The sequence below is a fragment of the Astatotilapia calliptera genome, chromosome 9 (genome assembly GCF_900246225.1).
Source record: "Astatotilapia calliptera chromosome 9, fAstCal1.2, whole genome shotgun sequence".
NCBI lineage: Eukaryota > Metazoa > Chordata > Actinopteri > Cichliformes > Cichlidae > Astatotilapia > Astatotilapia calliptera.
This window is the reverse complement of record NC_039310.1, coordinates 11,919,527-11,938,328: the sequence shown is the minus strand read 5'-3', so window position 1 is coordinate 11,938,328 and position 18,802 is coordinate 11,919,527. Positions and strand designations below refer to the sequence as shown.

Sequence of the window (18,802 nt, the reverse complement as noted above, 5' to 3'; positions counted from 1 at the left end):
TTTCAAAGTAACTTGCCCAACACTGCCTAATATTCACCCCATACCTACCATTTACTAAAAGTACAGAAAACAGAACAGATCAGAATCCTGATATCCTGTCAGCTCAGTCATTGATACTAGCTACTATTTACAATATCTGTGATATTGAACATTAACTGTTGTAAGGCTCTCCACCTTGGCTGATGTGTGAAGGAGAAAGCACACACCCACCTGTGACAAGAAACCAAACATGAGATTTCATTACACTTTTTAACACCAAATATGTTTGAGACTCAATAAAAATGACGCATGGAGAAAGTATTTCGTTTTAGCAAAGTCCTCGTTTATTGGAAGAAAAATCATTACAGATTCATGTTGACTTTACAACAGTTACACCATATAAAAAGTGGACTTTATCAATCACTCACACAAGCCTTAATCTACCCCACCAACTATGACCAAGCTAATTTTTCCTTGTTTTTGTGTAAATGACGAAGAAGTTCACTGAGTTTTATCAAACCTGCCTCTGTGTTAACTTTTAAATAACTTTACATTAAAATGAAAACATAAAAAAAATAACATTAGCGTCCAGTATATCAGAAATACCCATCTTAAGGCTTCAGAATGATAGTTGAGAAATGAAAGAGATGTAACAGTAGCTACAGCCATCTTTAGCTGTTAGCAAGGCTCTCCGCTTTCTCTGTAAAAACTGTGAAGTCCGGGGTTGTTCACATTCTATGCAGTGCTGAAGACACTGGTGTTGCAATCATAATGTCAGTTGCCTGGTGGGATCGACCAGCCAAACATCTGGGGTGAGGTGGGGAAGGTCCATTGACGTCCAGCTGCAAAATTGCCCACAGAATGATGATAGGGGGCGTGATAATTTGGACCATTTGTGATCATCTCTAGGTGCTGGGTATACGACTCCCTGCGTGGGGGCTGTCCCTCTCCCTGAAACTGAACCACAGATGAAAACAGCCTCAGAGGTAGTTTTGTTGCTCATCTCCATTTTTAGAGCACTCTCTGCCCATGTAGCGAGTTCTTCCAAGGAAAGACTCCCTTCAGGGCTGCTGCCTGAACTCCACGAGTCTGTGAGGGTAAAGAGACAGAGGCAAAGTAAGAATCAGAATACTTTGATCCCTGGGGGTAATTATTTTAAGAACAAGAACAATTAAGAACAAGTCTATATGGTCCACATGAGTCAGTTGCTGATATGTTTTGGCACGACTGACTTTGTAACAGAAAAAATTAACAAAGGTTAAATTATGAGTCTTAAATCCCAAAAGGTCTCAGACTGACGAAGTCACAAAACATTTCTCCCATTGAAAACATTACATCCAGGTGAACTGAATCAAGCTTCAGGGATTTACTTACCTGATGACTGAGCATCAACACAATGAATCTTAAACACAAAAGGTTCCCACAAAGTAGAGAAAAAAAAGAAGTCGGATATTTGTAGATTCTTTAAAACCAAAAAGAATTTAAAGTGGACTCTGTTCAACTGTGGAGGGAGAAATGGTGACTTCTGCCATCTGGACTTACAACACAGAGTGAAAGAGTATTTTTGCACGTTGTCTTAGAAGTTAGCCAACTCTGTTCATATTAGCTCACCAGTCAACAATGCTGAGTACATACCTGGAGAAAAGTGCATCCCATAATCTTCCATCTTTGAAATCCCAGTGATTAAAACAGGAAAACTGGAGAAAGTATCTCTGATGAAAGAGCTCCAAACCAGGCAGGAAGGTGACTTAAGACTGACAGACTTAGGACTTAAGAGCAATACTCCTGGGCTTTTAAGGAGGTTTGTGGGTGTGGGCAGGAATGTGGGGGCTTGAGCTTCTTCTTTTGTGAGTCTCTTTACAAGCAGTCAGGCTGTTTCTACCAACTGGCATCATTTACATTTCTTTAAAATGCTGTTTCTCAGGTCTGAAAAAAGAAAGTACAGTTAGAAAGCAGCCGTACAAATGAGCTTTACCAAATCCTTCCAGCTCACACTTTATAAAATATGAAACACTTAATGCCTGAAATTTTATATTTTAATCACTGATACTTCAAGAAATGACACAGTGTGATCTCCAACCTGGGTACAGAATTTCTACTCAAGCGGGCTTGAAGTGTGGGGTGAGGGGCTGGTGACTCCTTGTAAATAAGTCTACAGTAAATTGGAACAAGATGGACTTGATGTATTTCTCAGAGTAACAAAGGTTTTCCTCAGCTGCAAAGTATCTTTTATTACTTTTATTAACATTTTAATATAGGAATTGTTTCCCTCACTGGTGTGCTCATGTTTGAGCAGCACTTAGCAGCTAATTACTGAATTGAACTGATTCCATGTTTGCATTAATTAACGCAGTATTAGATCACCCAAAGAACTTTCCACTCACAGAGCATTTTTGCAAATGCATCCTCACACTAATTTGACCTGCAGGTGTTCAGTTGCGCCTCTGTGTAAACCCCCACAGCAGCTTTTAGAGGCCAAACCAAGGTTTTCACACTCGGGTAAACTATTAAAAAATATGACACCGAATATCACAATGATATTAGTTTCACCTTCTTTGAAATGCACCTCTACATTGTAAAAGTCTCTGAAATTAAAACACCCACATAAATGGCCTGTATTTGTATAGCACTTTACTTAGTTCTTAAGGACCCCAAAGCGCTTTATACATCCAGTCATCCACACGTTCACACACACATTCACACACTGGTGATGGCAAGCTACATTGTAGCCACAGCTGCCCTGGGGCGCACTGACAGAGGCGAGGCTGCCGGACACTGGCGCCACTGACCACCATCAGTAGGCAACGGGTGAAGTGTCTTGCCAAGGACACAACGACCAAGTCTTTCGGAGCCATAAGTCAACGTCAACAATAGCAAGGCTAACGATCTACACCAACGCCCATCATAAACCCACAGACACATGCATCTGGCCCCCTTTGGCTCATTCAGAGTTAGAGACGTACCCAGTTCAGCCAGTGACCACCAAACATACGCTAATGTGTCTTTTTAGAGTTCCTGTATCACACCCTGCTACCTCTGATTAATTATCAAGTCAATGCAGACAGATGGCACCAGGGCCATGAGAGATAAATGGGTAAGGTTTTTATTTTTTTAAATGTGTTTGTGTTAACATGTCTTAATTTGAAGTAATTTCAAAGACACAGAAGTGATATTGTTTGCAGATGATACAAAGTTATTGTGGAAGTAACTTGGAACAACTTCTGAATGAACTGAAAAAAGGGTTTAAAAAAAATTGAAGACTTGTTTTTTCTATAATCAATTAACACTCAATCTGAGCAAAACAAAACTCCTGATGACAAATAACAGAATTAAAATAAAATATCTGAAATAAAACTTAGTGGGGTGATAATACATCACAAACTATTGTGGATACTCCACATTATGGATATATCAGTCACCTATAATACACACACCCATGTTTTGAGCAAAAAAAAGAGTAATAAGGATCCTAAATAAAACCACTTCAAAGGAACCACAAAACCAAAGAATTTTAAATTGACACTTGAGTATTCAACACTGGAATAAGTGCAGGCTTAGAAATTCCCATGGAACATGCAGAGGTTGTTTAGATATCTCTGCTATCACTGATGCAACTTCTATTTAGGAAGAGACGTAGTAAAACCAAATGGCAGCAGGATATAACAATGTTGAAGGGAAAAGTTTCCAAACTGATGAAAAGAACAAACAAAACACAAATAAGACTTAAAACACGATGTCAGGACCAACCTAATAAACAACAGCAGGAGGAAGACAAAGGGTGCTGCTTTATTTGCACATTGTGATACATCTGGAGTTTGCTCTTCATCTTTTGGAACTAAAACCTCTCCTCCTCTCAAAACAGGAGAGGTGTATCAACATGCCAGCATACTGTCAGGATCCAGCAAAATGGTTCCAAGAACCAGCAGCACAGAGAAGGTTAAGAAGTGATTATAGTGCGGAGAACAGCAGCAGGGTTAGAGTGGAGAAAGGCAGCAATTTTAAACAACAAACAAACTCTTGTTACTCCCTGACTGATGGGATTACGTATCAGACCTCTGTAACATTATGATTCTGGTGCATGTTTTGAAAATAAGCTTTCTTGAACGCCACTGAGATTTTTTTCAAATTTGGCAAAAACATGTGCAGGGCCTCAAAGAACAACTGACTAGATTTTGGAAGTTAGAGTCAGTGGTTAAGATCTCTGTGACCTCAGGTAGTTCACTCTCTTCAGAATTTAAATAAAAGTTTGATCACAGTTTCTATTATAAAAGAAAAGGAAAAGACAAACAGAGCAAAAAGAAGCAACAAAGAAAAAAAAAAACCCTTAACACACTGAGGTCAATTTCTTCCCAATTGACAATAAAAATACTTGTCATTGACCAATAATGTATGTCAATATGTTGCACACTGATCTCTTGCAAAAGAAAAAAATCACTAACACACACACCACAAATTCCACCAGTGATTCACTTCCTTATAAACCACTGAGTCAAGGACTGAAGCAGTGACGTACTGAAAGAAACTTCAGACGTCTCTGGTCAGACGTACCAAGCCCCGACACAGTATTTCTGCAGCACCGTGATGCTATCCATGTGCTGGAGCTTCAGCTTCAAATGGACCATCATTAACTGCTGTTGCCCACAGCTCACACAATTCTAGTTTCTGAGACAATTACAGCAACGTCCAACCAAAATTACAGTTCTGTACTTTTAATACTGTCGTCTTTGAACTTATATTACAGGAAAACTGTTAAGTGATGCAAATATTAGTTGAACAGTAATCAAAATAATTGAATTTCATTCTGTTTTGTTTGGTGAAAAATATACATTTTTAGAAATTGCATCTTTAAGGTCCTGTACACCTTCCAGCAGGTAATGGTTTGAGATGAGACTCGCTTTTATTAGCTGAATCAATTGAGGTTCCTATATCATCATCATTATTTAATAAATAAAAACAGTTCAAGGGATTAAAGAAAAATATTTTTCCATGTTATTTATCATCAGTTTACTAGCGATTGAATTTTACAAAGGCCCAAATATTGTATGTTTATTATATTCAATTGTAGTTAAACCAAGTCTTCAGAGATTATTCTCACAGCAGAGCACTTTATGGTTTGATGATGAATCCAAAGAACAGAAGAAGTCTAAGTGGAGGCAAATTCTTGTATGTTTTTGGTCTGTTATGTTTACAAATGTTAAATCACTAGTAAAGGGAGACCACACCATTGTTCATGTTTAAACAAATTTATTCATCACATTTATTCATGAAACAGACAAAATTGTGTCACACAGAGAAAAATACAGGTTCAAAGCACCACAACGTTAGCCTGATATCAGACAGAATTATCACATGATGTTAAACAGAAGCTGTGACTGGGCAATGATAATGAAGCAGTTCATTTCAAAGTTGTAGATTCGAGCTGCTCTTCATACTTTTGGCCAATACAAGCTTCAACACTTCAGAAAGCTTCATTTGGCCATCACTAACAGCAGTACTTGTAGTCTGGAGTATAAGTAGACTAGACTAGAGTGCAATCAAATACACCTGCCTTCAGTGAACCCAGCCCAATCACAGCCACTGGCTCACAGCAGTTGTGAAACAAACCCACTCACACATCAGTGGCCATTTCCCACAGTAAATGTGGAGGTGAGTTAATATGCAGGTGATACCAGGCTACCATCTTACACAGCTGATTACAAATTTATAAACGACCTCTTGCAGCCTCACTTTGACATCACTGGTATAAAGAAATGGAGAACCTGCCACCCAATCCTACAAACAGGTCTGTGAGATTACACTCTTTTTTTTTCCAGACATTAGTGGTTAAAATGATAAATTGCAGACAAAGATGAATATTCAGTAAAATAAGGTGAAAAGTTTTAGGAACACTAAGTGTTATTTTTCCCCCCAGTTTTCTAAATGATGAATCAATGAATGTGGATCAATGAGGGAAAAATGATTTTTTCAGTCCTGTGCATTCTTGCCTACACCAACTCTAGGCCTTAAAATCCACTCAGCAGTTTACCCTGGTATAATTGGCTTTTCTACAGTGAGTCATGGCACCACAGATGAGCTGAGCCATGTGGACCATATAGACTTGTGGAGTTCTGGCGGCAGCCTTGAAGGAAGTCTCCCCATGGCAGAGCTCACTGCATGGGTGGGGAGTGCTCTCAATAAGGAGACGAGGAACAACATCTTTGAGGCTGCTGAAGCTGTTTCCAGCTCTGTCACAGAGGAACAGTTTTGCTGTCCCACAGAACCAGAATGTCAAAAGCACTGTGTGAGAGAATGAAGAAAAGACCCAGGTGGTCAAAGGAAGGACCCGGGGGCTGTTCTCAGACAGCCAGATAAAAACCTCTTGTCCATCACTTTAACCAAAAACGTTACCATGACCCACGGGAGATGACAGAGGTGACAGGACTGACCTACAAACAGGTGAGTGTTTTTCAAGGTTACTAGAACATGAGAAACTGAATTCATTTTGAATTTTGGGTCTATTGTACTCATTAAATATTTTCTGTTTTCTTCCATCTTTAGGTGAAGACTTGGTTCAAAACAGAAGGAGAAAGTTTAGGAGGAGTCCAGATTCTCAGCATCTCAATCAGGGCGTCCCACTTCATGCCAGTATCTCCAATTATTAAACAGAACTGTTTTTAATTCAGTCATTATCTTGGGAATTAATTGCATTTGGTGAAATGTATTGACTATAATTACACAAGAACTGACTCTGCATCTTTCAGTGATTCAGTTTCAGGGAGTACACCCAACACCTGGAGGTAAACTCAATCACAAATGGTGCAAATTATCAGGGCCCCTATCATCATCCTGTGGGCAAGGTTGTGCCTGGACCTCAATGGACCCTCCACAAAAAAAAACCAACAACAAACAAACAAAAAAACAACAACAACATACCAGATGTTTGGCTGGTCGATGCCACTGGACAACTGATATGAATTCAACCCTGTTGTTTTAAACACTGGTATGAATGTAAACAAATTCGGGCTTCACAATACAAGTTTTGAAGGAGCAAGTGGAGAGCCTTGCCAGCTGCTAATGCTCCTTTAATTACAGACACTAATGTATATCAGCTTTTTTGTATTAAATTTTTTACCATTCTTGCTTTTATAGCTCAACATAACAGTCTCAGATTTGATCTCTTTCAGTAAATAAAAGGAACGGGGTGAATTTTCGGACCTTTTAATTTTAAACCATTGGATTTTAGAAATATTTGAAATCAGTCAACTCTGGCTATTGTAAATACATTTTAGTCTATCCAAAACACAAACTGGAAAATAAGAGAGCAGCATGAGAAGTTGTGTAGAACATTAAGAGATGAATTCATGAAAATGTTTTGTTTAATTTCGTTGTTCCAATATTTGTAAAAAAAATAATGTACATGAAGAATATTATCTGCCTTGTGTTTGAGAAACTGAATAAAATATTAGTTTCACCCATTCAAAACTGAACTTTCTACATGTCTCCAAACCTTCTGTCAGAGACTGAACATCCAAATGTTTTAGAGACTTTAGACCTCTATCTTTCCATGTTAACTTGAGCTACAATCCTCTATTCGCAATCAAAGTATGAGACAGTCAATCTAAAGAATCTGGAGCTTTCAAATGGACCTCAAAGATTTTCCAGGAATACCTCAAATAACAACCCTACCTCAGACTTTGAATACTTCATTTTAAGAAACCTGAGATGATACAGTTTTAAAGTTTCTGCCTCTGTGATTATCTTCCTAAGACTCTCAATGTTGGGTTTCCTTCTAATTGTTAACAAGTCTAATGAAAATCAGAGATTTGTATATAACATTAAGAGATGAAAATGTGTTTCGTTTCGTTTTGTTACATCTTCCAATGATTGCAACACCAGTGTCTTCAGCATTGCATTGAATGTAAACAACCCCGGACTTCACAGTGCAAGTTTCTACACAAAGTGGAGAGCCTTGCTAACAGCATAGAGATGGCTGTAGCTGCTGTTACTGCCCCCTTTTATTTGTGAATTCTCATTCTGGAGCCTCAAGATGAGGATTTTTGCCATACTGGTCTCAAAAACAACATGGCAGAAATATGATGCGTGGAGGTCTGATTGTGAAACCACATGCTGGTGGTTTCCAGAGAAATTTAAAGCACTTCCACATCTGTGTTTTTCCAACATGGAAACTAGCTGGCACTGGCAGCATATCAGGTTTGCTGTGGATTTTATCTGACAGCCATTTTAAATGTTCTGTTCATGTTTCTTGACATGACAGACTTTAAGGCTGGAGGTTAGTCCAGGGTTTTTAATAAATATTTAAAGCCAATGATCTAGACCTGCATCTTTTCTGCTGTAAATATTGACTTTGTTAAATGAAGCACTGCCTGTTTCTTGACTGCCACCTTTTCTAGTCCCAAATATTATTGAAATGCATGAATTTGTTAAAACTCAGTAATCTGGTGCAGTGTCTACACCTGCCAACTACAAAGAAGCATGAAGCCTGTCATGAAGTCAAGCTTCTTGTTCAAAGCCTTTACGTGCTTCCTCCAGGACACTGATATGGTTAGCAGATGTAGTTCAGAGGAAAGAAAAGAATTCCTACAAGGTCAGTAGATCTGTAACACAGTCTGGATTTCTTTAGGATGGAAACATTACTTTTCAGAGACACGGAGCTCAGAGAAAACTACAAAAGTGGGTTGTCCATACCAAAATAATCTAGATGGATAAACTGCACCAAAGGCAAGAGGAGAAAATATTGGCACAGCACTGTGCAATATTTAACTTCTACAACTTCAGCTACACCAACACAAGGGAGGAAGTGGCCTTTCTTTACCCCCCCACCCTCTTTAACTGACCCAGTGTTTGGATACAAACAGGAAGCTCCATCACTGACAAAGGTGTTCAGGTAAGGCAGGACCTGCTCCTGTCGAGCCACAGTGCTCAAATTTATCTGCATCATGTGCTGGTTTTCCTAAACTTCCTCCTTCAGTTCTGACAACAAGTCTTCACCTGAAAGAAGGAATGATTATAACTATATGGTCCACATGGGCCAGCATATTTACTGTTATGCTTTGGCACAAGTCACTTTAGAACATTGAATGATACCAAAAAAGTAATTAAATAATGGCTAAATTGCTCACTCTTATACAGAATAGCATCACACAAACACTCTGCATTTTGGCTGCATTCATACAATTTGCCACCAGATTTCACTTGAACATTGCTCATTGGGCAACAATGCTGAGTACATACCTGTTGAGATTCTGATTCAGATTGATGAAATCCATCCGAGTCTTCCAGTCTGCCATTTTTGCAGCTTCACAGACTAAAAAAGACAAAACTGGTTTAAGCATCTCTGCTGGAGCAGGTGGTTTGTTGCTGAGGCTTCAAAGCATCTGTTTAAACCATCCTGTTTTGCAGTATCAACAACCACACTGATGTCAGCTCAGTGAGAGTTGAAGACATGATAACTAGTCTCGTGTTCATAAACTGCATTAGGATGTACCTGTTCAACTTCACCCACTGAACCCAGGAGAGTAGGCACTGGAAAATCTCTTCTCCTGACCAGAGTCTTTGGCTGTAGAGCAGCTCTTCTTTGTATCAAAATATCACAACTCCAGCTTTGTGCCTTTTTCATTGTAGCTGAATTACGGGACAAACTGTTCCTTTTCACCTCAATAAGAAACGCGTAATATTTTCTCTGAATACCAGACGGGACGGTTGGCAACTCTAATAACTTATGAACAAAATAAAGTTCAACATCATTAACTTCATAGCACCCACCCAGCTGTATAGAAACTCCGTCATGCTAGCTAGCATGCAGTACGGAAAAAGTCAGAATAACGAAAATAAACTTGGTTCATATCTGACCCAGAGAGACTGCAGGTCATAACTTCTTACCTGAAGTTCAGTTCACACTTGGACCGGCGGCCGCCTCGGGTCTCTTTTCCTTCTCTTTTCCCTCATCCACCTGCTGGCCTCCACCACTTGCTAATGTTACTGAATCTGTGGAAGCTCCGCGATAGCCACCACACGAAGTAACGAGCCTATCTAAATCCCAGTAACGACTAACGCGTTCCTGATTTTGGCATAATAACTAGTTACCGTGCTCGTTACCACAATAATAACGTAGTTACTGTAACGCGTTACTTAATAACGCGTTAGTCCCAACACTGCACAGCATACATAAACTGGACTCCCTGTTCAACTGTGGAGGAAGAAAGCAGTGTCACGATTTCATTACAAACACAATCACCTGTGCCCACGCTTATTCAATCCTACTGCAGACAAACAGCCCCAAACAGGCTATGCATGCCAAATCTTTTCAATTAACAACAGCAGCTTATTGTGCACACCCACCAGTAAATGAAGCTTCTAACTCCACTTCAGCAATTATTTAACAGCCAGGGCCTACCTCCGTGTCTGGATCCATATCTGCTGACTTTAATCCTCTCCATCCTTGATGCCATGCTCCATGTTGAGGTTCTTCCATAGATGGATTTTTGTTGGCAAATGTCAGCAACTTCAGGATCAAATGAAAAGTTGCTGAGAAGGTGAGACTGGACCTGAATACTTTTTTTTGACACCTTCCCCCCAAAACAGTGATTAACTGAGACAGAAAAGAAACTTAAATCTTTATCAATAAAAGAAAACTAAGAGAAACAAACTAAAGCGAAGCACGCAAGAGAACCAAAAACTCAGCAATCCTCTCTGCTCCAACTGACACTGCATGAACAGGTGCCTAAAATAAGCAATCAATACCGCCCAAATCACATGACCCACCATAAACTATCACAAAATACTTTCAATACAAACCTCTTAAACATAACCATCAGAAATCACACAGTTAACTACAGCATGAAATCTGTATATTAAGTTCAGACAGGCCTCTTACAATCATAATCTACAAGATTTGATGGGATTGTTAAAAAGTGAGTGAATCTTTCCGAAATCTTGCTGCCATGTTCTTCTTCTTTGGGTTTGGCAGGCTAGATGCGTCAGTGGTGTGTTACTGCCATCTACTGTTCATTATTTCCCAAGTCAGTCTTCTTCTGATTAAACAGGCTGGACTCCAGCTAGAAGCACAAAGTCAGCCTCAGATCCCTAAACTGTCTTATATAGACTAGCACTGTGTAGATATTGTAACTGTGTATTTGTTTTAGTGCAGCTGTCCAGGTTCAGAAGTGTGTGCATGTTGAACACAGTTTCTGTGTACCATCTTCTGATGAATGCTCCAAGATGGATAAGTCATGTCACAAAGCTTTGACCATCTGGAGCTGGTTTCTTCAACATCACAATGACTTCACTGCACTCAAATACAACGGTGCAGCTTTAGGATGTGGTGTAACAGAAGTTTCACATGATTGATGTGCAGCCAAATAATTTGCCGCAACTGTGTCATGTTGTCATGTCAACAAGGACCAAAATGTCTGAGGAGTGTTTTCAGCTTGTTGTTGAATGTAAATCATGACTCAAAGAAGATCTGAAGGCAAAAGAAGATCCAACCTGGTGCTACCAAAGTGTGACTAATAAAGTTACCAGACCACACTGTAACAAAAGTCAGTAAAATATACAGTAAAACACCGTCAAATTCCAACGGTAATGGAGCTTAAAACCAAAAACTTCCTTTTACTGTATTAAATAGATTGAATAACCGTTAATTGTGAGACTGGATAAAACTTTGTTTTTTACTGTAATAAAATGTTGAAATTATAAATATTTTCTGTGAAAACAAATAAATAGTTAAATCATCTTTTACTGCTCACGTCACGTAAACACAGAGTTTTCAGACAGCAGCATTGGTGATTTATATAGAGAGTCTGCATGTCAATCATCATCTGTTCCAACCACATCAGATGACTTTGTACCCTTGATTTCCAAGCCTGCTGCACAGTCTATTACAGATGAAGATAACATGGAAATGCCCCCTGAATTCTGTGATCTTTTTCTGAGAAACATTTCACTATTCTACTTAAAATTGCAGGGTCAGTTTCTACTGCCTGCTTCAACCAAACAGAACATTGTGGAGGAAATGCAGAACATACATGAGTTGGGACAGACATACAGTTTGGGTAAACTTGCATCACTGTTAAAAGATGACACATCATTATCAGAGGAGGACATCAACAAAGTCTGCGAGTCTGTCAAAAGCTATGATCTTTTTTCTGCATGTCATACCGGGCCATTGAGGACAGTGCACTCCAGAGCTCAGACCTTTAAAAAAGCCTTCAACTATGTGGAACCAAAGAAAATATTTTTAGGGAGAGATGAAAACAGAAAAGATAGGTTTGCCTATTATGTGCCTTTAAGAGAGACTTTGAGATGTCTGCTAGAGTCTGATCTGTGGCAGAAATCAGAAGAGCCCTCTACTGAGCCTCCTGCTGATTTTCTGTGTGACATAAGTGATAGTAAGCTGTTTAAATCAAATGATTTTTTTGGTCAAAACCCATCATGTCTCAAGCTAGTACTCTACCAGGATGCCTTTGAAGTCGCTAACCCTTTAGGCTCTGCAAGGACAAAACACAAGGTATTAGCTGTATATGCATCAGTGGCAAACTTGCCACTTCATGTACGCTCAGACACAGATCACATGTCTCTTGTCTTACTGTGCAGGGAGAAAGATTTTAAAGAGTTTGGTCATGCTAATGTGTTCTCTGAATTACTGGCAGACTTGAAAGAATTGGAGAACAGTGGGATTGTTGCATCAGATGAAACTAGAGTCAAAGGAACTTTGTTTTGCATTGCTGGTGATAATCTGGGTTCTCACTGTATTGGTGGCTTCACTGAAAACTTTAGTTCTTCAAAGTTCTGCAGGTACTGCCTGATAATGAAATCTGAATTTCAGGGTGCTGACCCAAATCTGTGTGGACCAGAACGTACCAAAGAGAACTACAACTCTGCTGTTGATCGCCTCCAGATTGACAATACACCAGACGTCGAAGGAGTGAAGTTCAGGTCAGAGTTCAATTCACTGAAATACTTCAACGTTTGTATGCCAGGCTTGCCACCATGTCTAGGTCATGATATCTTTGAGGGAGTTTTGGCTTATGATGTGGCACTGTATCTGAAATACTTCATAAAGAAAAAAGCATGGTTCACTTACTCCACTCTGAACCGACGCATCAAACGGTTTAGTTACCATGCCTCTGATGCTTCTACAAAGCCATCTGAGGTCAGTCCTCAAGCAGCTAAACTCTCAGGACAGGCTATACAGAACTGGAACTTCCTCCAATTGCTGCCTCTCATAGTTGGTGACATAGTGACAGACCCCACAGATGATGTGTGGAACTTAACTCTGCAGCTGAAAGATATTGTAGACATGGTGTGTGCTCAGAAAATTTCAGTGGCTCAGGTAGCATATCTTGATATTCTTATTCAAGAATATTTAGAGTCAAGAAAAGCTCTGTTCCCAGAATGCAACCTGAGACCAAAACACCATTTTCTACGCCATTACCCAGCACTGATTCTGAAATTTGGCCCACTGATAAGATTATGGACAATGCGCTTTGAAAGTAAGCACAGTTATTTCAAGAGGTGTGCCAGAAATCTGAAAAATTTCAAAAACCTCTGCCATACACTCTCTGAAAGACATCAGATGTTTCAAGCCTAGCTTGCAGCAGGGTCATTGTGTCAATCTGTCTTGAAGGTCAAAGATGGTTCTCCATTTTACTCAGTGCTGTACAGTAAAGCCATTCAAGAAGCAGTTCAAATGTTTGACTTTACTGAAACCAATACAAAGGTCACAGTAGAAATGATGTACAAGGGAACACAGTACAAGAAAGGACACTTCCTTGTCACAGGGGGCTCTGACTCTGTTGAGTTTGGAGAAGTAGTTCTCATTTTGATTAAGAATGACAGTGTTTATTTTCTGGTGTCGGTGCACGTTACAGAATACCATTCTCAGTATCATCTGCACTCAGTAAGAAAGGAAAAAGAAAAGATGCAGTGTGTGAACATCATTGACTTAATTGATTTCTATCCATTAACATCTTACATGAAGTATGGGTACCAAATGGTTCCATTGAAACACAGTGTGCTGTCACAATAATGGTGCTGTTAGTTTGGTATTTACGTAACACTGTATAAAAGTGTAGTATCAAGCAAGATCAGCTTCATGTTTTAAGACCAAAGGTACCACTTGGTGTAAATTGACCTTTATTCACATTCTTTTATCAGACATCTCGGAAATGGGGGACAGCATAAGGAGTTCCATTACTAAGGTGCTGCCGGACCTGTCTGCCTCAATCCTTGAAATTGTACTGGAGGCACTACAATCATTAGGAGTGGAGACATCTGAGGACTTGCAGTTCATCAGTGAGACTGATCTGAACTCTGTCCTGAGACCAGTTCAGGCAAGAAAACTGCTGGCTGCCTGGAAACAAACCAGTAAGTATTATGATTTCATTGCACAATAGCCATGAAGGGCTTTCTGTTTTTTCTATTATGCTTTGGCCAAGGTCCAAAAAGTACAATTAATCTATTGTTTGTGATATTGTTTTACAGCACCAAATATGGAAATTTCAAGCCAGGCCAGCATATCGTCTCCATCTTCTTGCTCCTCATTTTCTGCCTCCCCCTCACCCAGTCCAATATATTCTCTAGACTGGGTAGATAACTTTAGAATTCCAAGTGAAGATTTTCCAGAAGACTTGATCCAGTGTCTTCAGAGAGCGAAAAGACCAAAGCCTCGATTGCGGAGGGAGATGATCCGCATCATTGTGAAGGAGATGATGAAAGCCTGTGCCTCTCCAAGTAGAAGAGCCTCGACTGAAATTGCAAAAAAACTGGTTGCGTTGTATCCCAAGTCACTGCAGGATGTCATAGAGGGGGATGTGGTAGGACAGGGGTACCACTCTTTGGTAAAACAGATTCAGGCACGAATTGAAAATGTGAAGAGGTCTACTTCACCAGTGTTACAGAAGCGCAAACAGGGAGGATCAGATGACACCGATGAAGTGACACCTGAAAAGCGAGCATCTGTTCAAGACACATATGGCTGCATAAAGTGGGACATGAAGTTTTTGCCAGTCAGTGAGACACTGGAAACCCAGCAGGAGAAGAAGGAACGTATGAAGATTCTCAGTGGACAGACAAGCTTCAGTCATGAAGAAGTAAAAACTCTAATGAAATGCACCTACTACTCTCAGCGCAAAGCAATAAACAGCAAACCCTCAAAGAAGAGTGGCCTTTTTTGTTTCAGGCGATTGGAATGACAGTCCATTTTGAAGAACTTACTGGGGTACCGCTGAAAGAGACTTTCCTCACCAGTCTGGAAAAGAAGGGAAAACTGCTTTTGGACTTTCTGAAAGCCACTTGTGCAGACAAGAGCAAGCGTGTCTTGGAGGCTGTCATAAAGCTTCGAATGCAGAGGGGACAGCTGAAGGGCTGCTCAGAAGACCTGAAAGATATAATGCTCCTATTTCGATGAAAAAGAGGAGACCCTCTTCCACTATGTTGATGAAACATGTCTGGCAAAAGAAGTCCAAGTGGAAAGCCTGCCTGTGACACCATGTATCATTGTTTGTGGTGAATTGAAAATCAGTACAGTGTGCACAGAAGTGCACAGAACCTAAGCTAATGCAAGGATACGCTATATTAAATGTCTGCACTTTCACTATTTTAAGACACATTTGAATAGTAAAGGGGGTTTTACAGTTAAATTTTTTTACACTTGTATTTCATTCCAAGGATCCTCCTTCTTTGCATCGAGACTGTTCATGCTCAGCATTGACCACAAAGTTGTAAATGACCAAATACTGACTTCATCTCTGCAATCTGTCTTATGCTTGGTAGCTACTACTGCCTGAACATCCACTATCCCCTGGAACTTGGCTCCACACTTGAATTTCTTCAGAGGTAATTCTTTTACTTTTCCCTTTTTTTTTTTCATTGTATAGTGTTTTATTATGGATTATTGTGTTTATCAAGGTGTTTCTTCAACATTAACCCAGAGAAGGGAACAAAAGTTGAAAAAACTAAGAAAAAGACACTGCATGTGAACCCAAGAGTACTCACCCTCATCACCGATCTCTCTGATCACGAGTGGCGAGAGACCGTTTAAAGACATTTTGAACACATCGGTACAGTCAGCTTAACTGTACCTTGACTGGGAACTACTGTGTTGTTTATGTTTTCAGTTATCCCAGCTGATATTGAGTACTGTGCTCTTACCTGATTTCTGTTATCACAGGCATGCTTTTCAGAGGTTTTGACCATACATCTTTAAACAATCCCTCTAACTAGTGATTGTTACTGAGAACTGTACTTTTGATGTTTCAGAGATGTTCTATATTCTATACAACAGAGTTTAAACTATTTGAATTTTGTATTGCCCTAATTAGCAAACAAGTTAAGTGTTGCACTGAACTGTTAACATTGAAATTTAAACAGCACTGTCTGTTACAAACATTACTTGACTTTAACTGTTATTATAGCATTTTGTAGCTGTACGTTTCTGCAAAAGTGATGTCACAAGCTTATGTGCTTGGTCAAATTCATGTTTTCCTGACAATGGTTAATATACATTTGTTAGTTGACTTTAAGTGTAGAGCTTAAGCAGTTTTGGCTTTCTTCTTTTCATAATGCCAGGAGAAGCTTTAGATGCTTGTTTTGCCTTTATTTGATTAAAGCAATATATTTGACTAGCAGCAAGTGTGTGGAGGTCAAAATATGTTCAAGACAATAAAAATGTCAGTGAAGGACATCTGAAATTTTGTTGCATTGGTTTTCTGATGCATGTGTTTTAAGGCTTAAGGGTGGTGGCACAGCTAAGACCCAAGAGTCTCTTTCAAGGTTAGTAAAGTAAACAGATTCAAGAAGATATTTTACACATTTCTTTGTTGTCTGTCTCTAAATCTTATTTTGTCTTTATTATGATTAAAAAGGTTTGTTTTGTTCCTGCCCTTTTCAGACACTGAATTTGAGCAGAAACCATAAGGATACTCAAAGGACCTGTGTGTCACGGTATGGCATGGCACACCGTGGAAGGAGTGGGGAAGGAGGACCCAGGCGCGGTACTCTGTGTATAAACAGTGCGTTTATTTACAGTGATGGTAGAAAGTAACAATAAATCCCCGTGTTCTCCCAGACTCCCGTGTCGTGTCTCCCCGTGAATAGTCTGTGTTTCTGTGCTCTCCGCTCCCGTGTCAGCACCCCCCGGTGCTCGCTGCTCCCGTGTCTTCCACGCTCCTCCTGCGGGAAACAAAAGACGCAGCCGTCAGGACACTTACAACTGCGGGGGCGCGCGCGCGCGCGCGCGCACACGCACACACACAGCTCCAAGACTCTCCTAAGTAGCTCCCCCGACGAGCCCTGATCAGCGGCAGGTGTGTGGCTTCGGGTGTGGCCAGTCCTTCCGCAGGGCCACACCCCTCAGGCCTGCAGGTGGCTGAGCTCCATCCTCCAAGCATCCCCGCAGACATAACACACACACTCACATCTACAATCATGGAGGAGAGCAGCAGCAATACCAAAATACATATAATAATAATAATAATAATAATAATAATAATAATAATAATAATAATAATACATGACTGCTCAGGGATCCTGGGTCGCCCAGTCCCAGGACCCTGACACTGTGACTCTCAGGAAATGGTGAGATTTCAGGTCATAATCTTTTTTCTCCATTAAATTCATTTTCCTTTTTCCCTTTACAATATTGCTGTTTTGTTTTTGTAAACAGCATCAAATGAGAGGGACAGATGAAACAGTTTCAAGACAATGGCAGGAAAAACATGCTAAAGATTGAAACAAACCTTGGCTGAAAATATTTGGTATGTGTTTTACCGTAAATCAAATTGTTGAAAAACATTCAGCTACACTGCAACACAGGGAAACTTGATTTGCACTTATTTTGTTACTTTAATTTCTTGTCTCATTATTTTTGTCAGTTATTATTGTTTATGGTGTATGCCCTTCTTGTTTTCTTTCTGAATGCAGAAGGTATCTAGCCAGTCCACAATGAAAGCTTCGTTGCACCCCATGAGTCTTCTGGCAGAAATGATGGCGGCTGTATTCTTTGGTTTCCCTAAACATCACACCCTGCCTGTTTATACGAGGCTCTTCAATTAAGTCTGCACCCAAAGTTTCAATAAGAGGTAAGCAGTGGTATTATTCAAGTTTTGCTAAAGAAAGATGGACAGGAGACACTAATCTTAATCAGCCAAGCTCAGGTTCATGTCCAGGTGAGCAGTTTCATACACTATAAAATGTAGATTGAATGATAGGTCTCATCACCATGCATTCTGCCATTAAGTTCAAGTTCTATGATAAATCAATAGGAAACTTAAATACGTTTTCCAACAAATTATGATTGTGATTAGGGCTGCGTTGTCCATGTATCACTTTTACATAAGTAGATTTAAAGGATAACTATTGCCAAAATGGAACCTGGGCTGTTTTTTTTACTGTATCGATTTTGATGCGCTCAAATTTATGCCCCGGCCCCCTAGTATTCCCATTCACTGGCTATTGACCACAAAACAAAATCACGGTCAATCTCAAAAACGGCTCGTTTGTCGTAATTATGCTTTTAGATATATGTTTGTCTCGTTTACAGTAGAAAAAACCAAAAAAACAGCCCAAGTTGCATTTTGACAATAACTATCCTTTAAGAACTGTATATTTTACACTTAAGAAATCATTTATCATTAGATCTGTTTTTGGCAGCACGTTTTGTTCATTTCTGTGCATTGTGCTCAAGCACTGATCAAACTTTGTCCATTTTTTTTGCTGCAGAGGGGATCCTGCCAGTCCAAAGTGAACTCCTGATGGACATTGAAGTACTCCTGCAGAGCTTGTATCTTCAACACCATGCGCATTAGAAACTCCACTGAGTCCTTTC

General features: G+C 39.8%; 2 protein-coding genes and 2 long non-coding RNA genes across 5 annotated transcripts in view; 2 read left to right on the top strand and 2 right to left on the bottom strand.

Annotated features, from left to right (window-relative positions):
* The window catches only part of LOC113028881 (zinc finger protein 271-like), an 84,424-nt gene that overhangs the window by 12,542 nt on the left and 53,080 nt on the right, over window positions 1–18,802 (top strand). The gene's annotated exons all lie outside the window — the stretch shown is intronic.
* Window positions 301–1,985, bottom strand: LOC113028885 (uncharacterized). Its single transcript, XR_003273292.1, has 2 exons — window positions 1,615–1,985; window positions 301–1,068 (listed from the first exon to the last, which is right to left on the bottom strand). It is a non-coding gene; the product is annotated as an uncharacterized LOC113028885 (long non-coding RNA).
* Window positions 5,207–10,737, bottom strand: LOC113028883 (uncharacterized). 2 transcript variants are annotated; one of them, XR_003273290.1, is made up of 3 exons: window positions 10,373–10,737; window positions 9,211–9,283; window positions 5,207–8,967 (listed from the first exon to the last, which is right to left on the bottom strand). It is a non-coding gene; the product is annotated as an uncharacterized LOC113028883 (long non-coding RNA). The 2 variants fall into 2 exon arrangements; XR_003273289.1 differs by lacking the exon at window positions 10,373–10,737 and adding an exon at window positions 9,464–9,540.
* LOC113028882 (uncharacterized) lies at window positions 13,899–15,254 on the top strand. The gene is made up of 2 exons (XM_026179317.1): window positions 13,899–14,343; window positions 14,461–15,254. The coding sequence occupies exons 1-2, from the start codon at window positions 14,145–14,147 to the stop codon at window positions 15,168–15,170; spliced, it is 909 nt and encodes a 302-aa protein (XP_026035102.1). The 5' UTR covers window positions 13,899–14,144; the 3' UTR covers window positions 15,171–15,254.